The sequence below is a fragment of the Hyperolius riggenbachi genome, chromosome 7, assembly GCF_040937935.1.
Source record: "Hyperolius riggenbachi isolate aHypRig1 chromosome 7, aHypRig1.pri, whole genome shotgun sequence".
NCBI classification, from domain to species: Eukaryota; Metazoa; Chordata; class Amphibia; order Anura; family Hyperoliidae; genus Hyperolius; species Hyperolius riggenbachi.
The window spans coordinates 193,356,732-193,368,628 of NC_090652.1; the positions used below are offsets into that span (position 1 = coordinate 193,356,732).

The window sequence follows — 11,897 nt, forward strand, 5'->3', positions numbered from 1 at the left end:
AGACATTACCAGTACTGTTTGGCAGTGACATGCTGTTAAAAGAAGCCACTAAAATCTGAAAAGAGGAAAGGGTCATGGGGCAATGTTATATATATATATATATATATATATATATATATATATATATATATATATATGGTCTCATAAAGAAAAGGTGCACAGAAACGTTGGCACTGCAGTCACTGTGCTCTTGTGAGGAGAAGGAGAGAGGGGAGGGGGCGGCACTGTCACACACAGCCGGGTATGAATGGTGTGAATCTTCAGCGTGCTCAGGCATAAGATAAGTCTAAATGCAGGAAGGAGGAGAAAAGCGCCGGCACTGCTGTCATTCACTTTACTCATATATCCATCATAATGAACATATTAAAACATGCATATGTAGCAAAAATGGCACATACCCAGAGTGGACGTGGATGAGGTGCGGTGGGTGTAGAGCATGATCCTCCTTCTTGTATATATATATATATATATATATATATATATATATATATATATATATATATATATAGTATTTAGACCCCTGCTCAGACTCTCTATAGTTTTGCGCCATACCAGAGTTGCTAAAATTGAGCAGGAAATGACTTGGTAAGCATGTCGGCACTTTCAGTGCTTTCCTTGTCTTAAATTGCAGATACTAAATGTCATTAACCTCTAAATATAATTCTTTTTCACTATATGCTCACTTTTTGTTGCCCATGTTGGGTGTGGGTCTGCTTTAAAGGGATTTAAGCACATTTTCTTTCACTGGAATTTGTCCTGGCATAGAAGCTGCCATGTTCCCCCCTCCCCTTCTCACAGTCCTTATTTATACAAGTCAGAGATGCTATCTTGACACATTGACACACACAATGTCTTTGAAGAAACTGTCTTAATTACCCACCCCCTCTGTAGATAAAAAGGTATTGGTAACTTCTTGGTAATTACCTCAATAAAACAATTAGCTTCCTAAAATCTCTGCGGCCTGGGACGGCCCGGGGCAGGCCTGCTGAAGTAGGCTAATAAAACGACTTTATATGTAAATTTAAATGTAAAATACAAGTTTATTTTAATAATGAGACATATTGTTGGCATGCATTTTTCATGTGCTATTGAAATGTCCTGGTTGCTAAAAATGGTGCTCAGTTCACTTTAAATAGGCACCTGAAATCCTGGAAATAATTCTTGTCATATTTCCAAAACAGAAGATGATGAGCTTTGTTAGCTACTGACAGTGCTTCCTGTAAACTGTTGCCAAAATGTATCATCGGGTTGACTAAACAGTTAGTGAAACTAGCAATCCAATGAGAATGGTATTACAGAGAAACACTGAATGGTAAATCATCTTACTAAACAGAAACAGGCTGTCCTTTGTGTATTTATTTTTGCAGATACAGCACAGGAGCTAACCCATAAAAAGCCTTTTTTCGAACCATATATCCAAGGAGATTTGGTAAATACAGAGCCAACTGCAAGGATGGGAAAGGTAAATAAAATATTTAATACCTAACACAATAACTTTTAAACCTGCAATTCACATATGAACATATGAAATTATATTCACTTATAGAATGCATACTCATTTTCACCTTACATCCTAAAAATATTGTTTATTTGAAATCTGCTTTAAATAAAAACAAAGTTATATTTGCTTTTTTGTTACTCTCTGTTTGGGTTGCTGTAGTGTGCTGATAAACCTAATAATGCTGTAATGCTATTTTGGGCTATAATTTGTCACAATTACTATTTTCTTTCTGCTTTTTAATGTTAGATCATTTTCTATGAACAAAGGAACTTCCAGGGTAATTCCTATGAGTGTAGCAGTGATAACCCTGATTTACAATCCCATTTCAATGCTTGCAATTCTGTACGGGTGGAAAATGGCTGTTGGATGTTGTATGAGCGCCCCAATTACATGGGACACCAGTATTTCCTGAAGAGGGGAGAGTACCCTGATTACCAGCAGTGGCAGGGGCTCAATGACTCCATCAAATCCTGCCGCTTACTCTCTCAGGTGAGTTTTCTGTAGACAATCTTATCTGTCAAGGTCATGGTACAACTCAAAAACAAATGACAGTTTAACAAACTAGATATTTTCTTTTTTTTTAATTTTTTTTTTTTTGCTCTAAAAGATATTTGATTCCTGATCCAAGTGACATCTTGAACTGAAGAAGCCAGTTATATCAATGACAAATTATTAAATTCACAATGAAAAGGTTTAGTTGTACCTACTTCACTTTCCTTTTGCTACACAAAAGGCATCCAAAAAAGTGAAACAATCTGTATTTTTATAGTTACTAAAGAGTTACTTAAGAAACTGGTGATTTTTTTTATTTAAACAATTCAGTTTTTTATGTTTAAACATATTTTGCTCATTTGCTTACATTTCGCTGATTTCCATAATACAAACTTATAAACTCTAATAACTAGGTATGCTTGATTAAAGAGGATAGCAAACTCACACATTGTGTACATAGCTGTAAGCACTTTATACCCCAGTTCAATTTATGGTATCCAGTGGCGTAGCTAAGGAGTTGTGGGCCCCGATGCAAGTTTTACAATGGGGCCCCCCAAGCACTCTATATATAGCAATTGATACAGCGCACCAAAACCTGCCAATGGCAACTACAGTGTCAGAGGTGCAAGAAGGGGATGGGGAACAGTTTGTTAATGATTACCACTATTCAAAGTATCTATAGAAGGGATTTTTACAAGCACAGGACCAATAGAGAGCTGATACTATAGTTGAGGGAGGGCCCTTCGGGGCCCCTCTGGCCCAAGGGCCCTGATGCGGTCGCTACCTTTGCAACCCCTATTGCTACGCCCCTGATGGTATCTCTGAGTTGCTTAATGGTTAAATATGTGCGTGTGTGCAACCAAAGCCAGAAGCCAGCCAAGGTAGAAAAAACAAGAAGTCAGCCAAAGTGGGAACTGGCAAGCCATTTCTCAAAATGGCCTATTTAGTTGTAAAATCACAGGCCAAAATCCAGCATTGGGTAGCCAAAGTGCAAAATGGCTTTCCTGACATTTAACTATCTGCCTGGCATCGTGTCACTTTCTTGGACATAACAGAGTCTATAGAGATGAGAAGGTTAGAGGGTTAGGCAGAGAAGATGGGGAGGTTAGTGATAGGCACAGAAAAGAGGGGGCTAATATTAGGCACAGGAAAGGGGAGGTTAATTTTAATCAGATTAGAGGGGAGGTCAGTGTTAAGCAGAGCAGAGTGGAGACTAGTGTTAGGCTCTAGAGAGGTAACTGGCCACACTTCTTTATATACACACACACACACGCACACACACACACATTTACCATTAAGCTAGGCAATAGGAATTGTGTCACTAAAAAGATGACCATCTATCAAATCTTCAAATCTGCTCTCTTTATGGGTCAGTGTTGGTGCTGGGTAAATAAAGGATGGTGCTTTATGTATCAAAGATTTATATTTAGAAAAATTGTGTTTACAAGGGATACAGTTAAAGTGGTTTCCAGAGGGAAAATACAATATAGATATTTAAAGTCTGTTTATACCCAACACTTTTGTTCTAGACATAATGGGAAATAGTGCCAATATTTTAATTGTTGGATCCCCTTTGAAGAAAACTGTTTCATTTAATGCTTAGGGGAAAAAAGTTTGTAAAATGAAATAATATATAAATATATTTCTTGTTCAGATTGCTTCCATGTGAGCTGAAATCTGCAACCACTACTATTTTTATGTATCTTGCAAATACACATTATCAGTGTTTAACTCTGTACACAAGAGTGGCAAAAGCATTTCTACGCTGTCTCATGGTCACCTTATAAGTTAATTTGAGGTATTGTATTGCAAGAAAAAGTGTGCTAGCTCATACAGAGTAATAACCATTGTTTGTTTCAATACTTACATAGAGGCAACATATTATATAGTATATTAGACAGTGCACTACATAAAACATTGACATCACAGTACTTGTAGAGTTTAATGTCTAATATTATCATAACAGCCATGTACACAAATAACAGTTTAGTGAGTCTTAAATAAACTTATAAGTATAGTCTTGAGCTGTGGTTGGAAACCTACAAGCAGGAGGACATCATGCAAACCCCATATAAAAACTTAAATGATGGGTTTAAAACCAATGAACCCAGGGCTGCAATGCCTTAAACACCTTCAAATAAGCCCTCAAAACTTACCTCTTCCAGAAGTCCTACCCCAGCTCATTGCTGCCCTAGCTCTCTCTTACGGGAACCTCTTAATGCAGACCCCTTAGTGTCACCATCCCTCCTTCTAGATTAGCCTTCAACCTTCTTACCTTGGGGAACCCTTCAAATAATTTTTGGATCTCAAGGAACCCCTGCATTAGCACAAGGTAGGGGGGAAAAGGCGCCCAGATGTGATAAAATGTGTTAAAATCAATAAGATAGAGCAAAGGGTGTGGTGGCTTACCCCAATGAAGACAAATTCATGTATTAGATTAATTTTTATTATGTACTGGCAACGCGTTTTGTGTGTACATGCCCACTTCCTCAGGCCAAATATAAAGTGCCAAACAGTGCTTTTAGCCACCAGTTAGGCACCTAACTTGTAGCTAACAGCACTGTTTGGCACTTTTTATTTGGCCTGAGCAATACAGGGGGAGTAGGGGATTATTCTGTAAGATGCATGGTATTTTAAAGTGAATGTGGTTGTTGATTGTAGCAGCCTTGTTGTTTAGCCCCCATTTCATGTTACTTCCTTACAGTGTTCACTAATATACGAACGCATGTTAGTGTTCCTTTCCATAGACCCCACATTTATAGTGTTCACCTATAACATTACAGCAGTTATACTGCCTCCCTATTCTAATGCTTTTAATTAATGAGCTCCTTTTTATTCTGACTTCAAATTGAGTGCTTCTTTATACAGTACCTCCTATTATACTGTGCTCCATTATACTTCACCCACCACCCCCATCTCAATTGGGGCGAACATACAATGAGTGAAGATGACACAGAGGAGCCAAAAGGGTACTTTTCAAAAGTTTCTCAGCCAGCCACTGTCACAGGAGGGGAAAATGCTAGGGAGCCCCTGCAAAAACCTCAAGGAACCCTGGGGTTCCAGGGAATGCTGGTTGAGAAAGCCTGCTCTAGATTTTAAGCCTTTGACAGAGCCCTCCCTCCTTGTATATAATACTTGGTTATGCAATCTACCCACAGAATAACTTCAACTTGTATTATTGGAGTGCATTTCATCTGGGCGCCGGGCAGTTTGGCGCAAGGCAGATGGTTCTCCCTGCTGCCGCTAAACTCCAAAGAGGCATTAAATTCTATCCACTTCTGAGTTGTCACAACTCGGAGGGAGATGTAATTCGGGTTCTGGCAACCACATTGCTGCTATGACGGCACCCAGCGTCATGCTCAGTGCCGTGCGCCAAAATAACCTGCTTCGGTATTATTGGGACTACTACTCTGGTGTATGATCTGGCATTTTGTATCTTATTACTCATTACCTGAATTGTGTTGTCTGTCACCCCTGTTATCAATGTATATAACCTTGTGTTGGCGCTATATAAATCCAAGAAATTATTATAATAATAAAAGGCAAAGGTACCAATTGAGTAGACCGTGTTGGCAATAACAACAAAACAAGTAGTCCCATTAACAAGTTTAAACAAAATTATGCACAAATAATTAAATTGTCTGTTTTTCTTCTCAGAACTTAGCAACTGGAGTTCACAAAATCAGAGTTTATGAAAGAGATGACACTAAAGGGGAAATGATGGAGTTTAAGGAAGATTGTCCAAATGTTTATGATCGCTTCTGTTCACATGAAATCCATTCTTGCAATGTCCTTGATGGTCACTGGATATTCTATGAGCTACCCAACTACAGAGGCAAACAATATCTTCTCAGGCCTGGTGAATACAAAAGATTTACTGATTGGGGCTCCCAAACCGCAAAAGTTGGATCTTTCCGTCGTGTTCTGGAGAATTATTAAGACTTTCTTCTGTATTCTGATGTCAATAAAATGTTGAGAATCACTGCATTTCTGTCTGACTTGATATATGTTATTAAGTGACTTGTATTTTAAAATGTACTGGAAAATATAAACCAAGCAAATGAAACGGTTTAGGAAACTGAGAATCTGGATTATGAAAAGACACTGGTTCTAACTATTCTCTTCTGGTGTTAGACATTTTCCGCAGTGCTCTGTGGGACTGAAAACAGAACAAATGTTTACAGTGTATTAACACTCTCTCTGCCAGGCGATGTTGTAGAATTTGCATAATTGTAGATACTAGAACTGATTTACTCTGCCATGTACAAAGCGTATATTGTTATGACATTCAACCAGAGGAAATTACATAACATGCAGTGGGCGTGGACGACCAATAAAAAATCCCTGGTAAAAGTGCATTCCAAGGTCAGTGGGCCCATGTTTCCTCCCCAGATATGAGTAAAGTGACCCTTAAAGAGAACCCGAGGTGGGTTCTAAGAATCCAATTAGCACACAGAGGCTGGGTCTGGGCGTTTGATTAACGGGGGCACAGCAGAGCGCAGAGGGGAGACTGGGGAAACAGTATAGCAACAGAGGCGGGGCATTATATGCAGACCCACCATCTGTGTGCTAATTGGATTCTTAGAACCCACCTCGGGTTCTCTCTAAACAAGCAAGTAGGAAATGTTCCCAATATAAAAACACAGCCAATGTTCTCTCCCACAAATTGTTGGTAGGTATTAGAGTGTGAGCTCCTCTGAGTCAGTAACATGACTATGTTCTCTGTAAAGTGCTGCAGAAGATGTCAGTGCTGTACAAATACTGCACATAATAATAATAGTATGGTAGGAGGACATTAGACTATGACCAGGGGCATAACAATTGACCCTGCAAGGGATGCAGCTGCAGGGGGGCCCAGAGGCCACAGGGGGCCCCATTCTGAGAGACAGACAACTAAGGGCATGGAGAAAAAACTTTCTGCTCTCTGCACAATTGTTCTAATTACTGCATCTGCTCAGCCACTGATAAGAAATCATACAAAGTTATGCAGACAAAAATTTGCAGACAAAAATGTGTACACCTATTCAGTGTACAGCATGCACTTCTGTACAGCGCCCTGTTCCCAGATGGGCAGGAGGGGGCCCCATTCAAAGTTTCGCAGGGGGAGCCAGTGATTTCTAGTTAAGCCCCTGATTATGACTAGGGATTAGATGGTAGGGATTAGATTGTGAGCTCCTCTGGGGACAGGCAGTGACATGACTATGTTCTCTGTAAAGTGCTGCAGAAGATGGAAGTGCTACTGTATATAAATATATAATAATCATATGGTAGGACATAAGACTATGACTATGGCAGGAAAAAAATTGAGTTCCCCAGAGGACAGTCAGTGACATGATCAAGAAGATATGATTACATATTGACACACAGTTTGGTATTGCCGCAGTTTGATGGGTGCTGATTATCAATCAATCCAATGATGGATCAGCACTCATAAGCTGAGTAAATAAACGTGCAGGGCCCTGCAAGTACCCAGTGCAAGTACTTGCTGAGGGGCTCATAAAAGAGCTTATCTGTCCGAAACAGTGGACTGTAGCTGCCATTAGCTTCTATGTTTTAATTTTTTCAATAAATTCAGTATTTTATTTTCTGAAATGGCGCAGGTCAGAGACTTTTTGATGGGAGCTGATGGAGAGGTCTGAGTCAGTCCCAGCACTCGATATGGGCAAAAGTCAAAAGCAGAAGATTCTCCCAGGGCTAAGCAGTTTCCCCAAAATACAAATACAACATAAATTTTATGTGGCAGCGTTCCCTGAAATATATGAGGAAGTGTTTCCCACAAAATACATTAATGAGGCAGCATTCCCCGCAAAATAAACAAAATGCAGCAGCGTTCCCACAAAATAAGTAAGGAACAAGGTTGGCATGGCAGTGGAGGACCCCATACTGTGAAATGGCCCCACAAAGGGTACTCTTGCCTTCTTGTGCACAGCGCATATGGTGTGCGACATGCAAGAACATCATAAGTGCATAGACAGAACTTCTGACATTCAGACTACAAGCGCTGTGCAGCAGTGAAATGCACTATCACACTGCAGCACGTATTTTCTGCAAAGCGCAGTGCTGGTCCCATCTATATATATAATAGAGTAAGTGCCTCAACCTTCAAGCAAGAAGAAGAAGTAGCGCCCTGCCCCCAGGGCCGGTCCAAGCAAGAAGAAGGGGCTGGTCCAAGCAAGAAGAAGAAGTAGTGTCATATCAAACAAAGGCCAAAGAGGGATAATTTGCATATTCAGTAGCAGTGCATTGTGGGTAACCACAAATGTTCACTTATAGCTGAATTATTGCAGATTTGCTTCTGTTTTAAGAAGGAAAATTACACCAAGCTTTGCTTTTTTTTAGTAGAAGGGCTTTTTGGTCCCTTTTATCCCCCTATACTTTCCGAGTGGTTTGGGTCACCCTGAGCTGCTTGGTTACTCTGTTGTACTGGTCCAAGCCCTATCTCATACAGCCATATCAATCCCTGCCATGTACAGATGAGGACCAAAAGTCTGAAACAGGCTGTCACATGTGGGTTTGATATGGCTGTGTAAAATTTAAAGCTATTGGCTTGCTATACACCAGTGGTTCTGGATGCTTGCTTGGCTTACTAAGGGTGAAAAGGAATTATTTGCATATTTAGTAGCAGTGCATTGTGGGTAACCACAAATGTTCACTTATAGCTAAATTATTGTATATTTCCTTCTGTTTTAGGAAGGCAAATTACACCAAGCTTTGCTTTTTTTTAGTAGGAGGTCTTTTTCATTCCTTTTATCCCCCTATACATTTCGAGTGGTTTGGGTCACCCTGAGCTGCTTGGTTACTCTGTTGTACTGGTCCAAGCCCTATATCATACAGCCGTCCGTATCAATCCCTGCCATGTACTGATGAGGACCAAAAGTCTGAAACAGGCTGTCTACATGTAGGTTTGATATGACTGTGTAAAATGTAAAGCTATATGCTTGCTGTACACCAGCGGTTCTGGATGCTTGCTTGGCTTACCAAGGGTGAAAAGGGGTAATTTGCATATTTAGTAGCAGAGCATTGTGGGTAATCACAAATGTTCACTTATAGCTGAATTATTGCAGATTTCCTTCTGTTTTAAAAAAGCAAATTACACCAATACAGTGGGTAGCATTGCAGGAAGTGACGACAGTGGAACGCACGATGGAACACGGAAGAGGTGAGTCATCCCCACCCGCTGCCTCTTACTAATAGTGGCGGCTGCTGCTGTGCTTAAGCAGGAGGGGGAGAGCACTTGGGGTACCGAGGTGAAGGGGGGGGGGGGGTTCCTGCTGAGCTTAAGCTGGAGGTAGAGCACACATGGGGACTAGTGTTGGGCGAACAGTGTTCGCCACTGTTCGGGTTCTGCAGAACATCACCCTGTTTGGGTGATGTTCGCGTTCAGCCGAACACCTGATGGTGTTCAGCCTTTTAAGTTCGGGTTCGCCCCGAACTACTAAATGGCCGCCGAACAGGGCCGAACAGGGCCCCTGTTCGGCCGAACAGGGCCCTGTTCGGCCGAATACTGCTCCCCTATGGGGTCGCAGGCATAAGGGGGGAGCATGCCCCGATCGCGGGGGGTCGGAAATTCCCCCCACCCCCTCCGCTAGCGCTCCCCCCTCTGCCCGCTTCCCCATACAAAAGTTTCGGGAAGTACCGGTCCGGTGGTAGTGGGTGGCTGGCAGTGGGCGGCACTGTGAAGTGAGTGACTGAGGAGGAGGAGTCCGGAGAGTGACGCGTTGAGGGAGGCCGGGCAGCGGGCGGTTCAGCAGTAGTACCGTACTACTGCTGAACCGCCCGCTGCCCGGCCTCCCTCAACGCATCACTCTCCGGACTCCTCCTCCTCAGTCACTCACTTCACAGTGCCGCCCACTGCCAGCCACCCACTACCACCGGACCGGTACTTCCTGAAACTTTTGTATGGGGAAGCGGGCAGAGGGGGGAGCGCTAGCGGAGGGGGTGGGAGGAATTTCCGACCCCCCCCCCCCCGCGATCGGGGCATGCTCCCCCCTTATGCCTGCGACCCCATAGGGCCCCCAAAAGCGGGATGTTCGGGGAGTTTGGGGTTCGGTCCGAACATGCCGAACATTGCGGCCATGTTCGGCGAACTTTCCCGAACCCGAACATCCAGGTGTTCGCCCAACACTAATGGGGACCCAGTTGAGGGGGGGGTCCAACCCCCCTCCCCGCCGCTGTGCCCAATACTCCCTTCCTGCCCTCTACCCTCTTATGCGGCGTATGCAACACCGCGGGTTGGCTAGTTTATTGTAATGCACAATGCACAGCAACACAGATGGTGTGTGACCTCATGTGTTCCATTTTGAATGCACAGCCATCTGCGTTGCCTAATGTGAATGAGGCCTAAGTAAAGGTGACCACACACCATACAATTTTTTAAATGTCTTTTCAATTCAATTTTTCGGATTGATTGTAACATTTCAAAAATGTGAGCAATGTACCATACATGTGTTAAATTTTCACCCAATTATAGTTACATAGTTATTTGGGTTGAGAAAAGACATACGTTCATCAAGTTCAACAACATCTGCCTGCTCCCTCACATATCCCTGTTGATCCAGAGGAAGGCGAAAAACCCTTACAAGGCATTGTCCAATTAGCCCCAAAAGGGAAAAAATTCCTTCCCGACTCCAAATGGCAATCAGATAAAATCTCTGGATCAACACCATTGGGCGTTACTTAGTAATTATAGCCATGGATGTCTTTCAATGCAAGGAAAGCATCTAAGCCAACTTTAAATGCAGATATAGAATTTGCCATAAGACTTCCTGTGGCAATGCAAAGTCTGAAATGGGGAAAACATTTGAATGTGATGATTTCAGAGAGACTTCTCAGTCTCAGGTTTTGTTGCCTCACGCTAAAGCATATGTGGAGCCTATGATAGGCAGAATTATTTGGTATATTAAAGGTGTAAGAAAATCTATGCATGCTCCTGATCCCAACCCATATGAATCTTACCTTGATACAGGATTGTTTGAGCCACCATTTGCCTCATGGGAAATTAGAGCCTTAATGGAGGAATTTGAATTTGATTGGGAGGCTTTTTGCGATTTCTACATCGCAAAAAGCGCAGAGATTCTTTATGCTTGTCTTGATTCGGTGTACGCTTTGATTGACTCTGATGAGTGTGACGAATGTTTTGTGCATCCGGTGATTTATGTGTGGCAGACGATTTTGGATGAATTGCACAAACACCAATCAATTGACTTCAATAAAGAGACATCTTTATCGGATGATTGTTCCTGCCTTTCTGGGGTAAAGCATGTGAGTCTAGATATTGTGCGACCTGAAATGAATGGGTGTATCACTGTGGTTGATTCCTGTGTGAGTCTTGAAAGATTCTCTATTGATTGTGTGACGTTTGAATCTATGCGATGTAAAGCCTGTTTCTCAGATGTTCCTGCAGATGGTGATCAACATGAATGTGTCAGTTTTGTCAATGATATGTGGGATCCCTTGTCATGTAAAAACAGATCTTCTTCTCCCATTACTACTTTAAGATCTTCCATCTATGATCTTGCTATGGGGAAAATTCCCAAACTACGCAATTTCAAGAGTAAGGTTAATATGATGAATAAAGTTTCTCATGGTGTTGTCACAACTTCTTCTACAAATATTGTTCAATATGAATGTTCTGACCTAGTCAGGTATGAATGGGAGCCCCCGTTCCAGAAAAAACAGCTCGAAGCGCTGGTGTATGAATTGGAGAACGATTCAAAGTCGTTTTGTGAGTACTACATTGCCAGAAGTGAGTCTGTCGTGAGAGCATGCATAAGCTCTGCTTCCGCCTTAATAAAAGAAAAGGTGTGTGAATATGACTTTGTGAGTCCGCTGATTTGTATGTGGAAAATAATTCTGAATGCACAACGTGTACTTCACTCAGTTGATGTTTATAAAAGCACATTGT

General features: G+C 41.9%; 1 protein-coding gene across 1 annotated transcript; it reads left to right on the forward strand.

Moving 5' to 3' along the window:
• Positions 1–1,354: 1,354 nt before the first annotated feature.
• LOC137524747 (gamma-crystallin M1-1) lies at positions 1,355–5,980 on the forward strand. The gene is made up of 3 exons (XM_068244960.1): positions 1,355–1,462; positions 1,748–1,990; positions 5,651–5,980. Exons 1-3 carry the CDS (start codon positions 1,454–1,456, stop codon positions 5,930–5,932), a joined length of 534 nt encoding a protein of 177 aa, XP_068101061.1. The 5' UTR covers positions 1,355–1,453; the 3' UTR covers positions 5,933–5,980.
• The last annotated feature ends 5,917 nt before the right edge of the window (positions 5,981–11,897 follow it).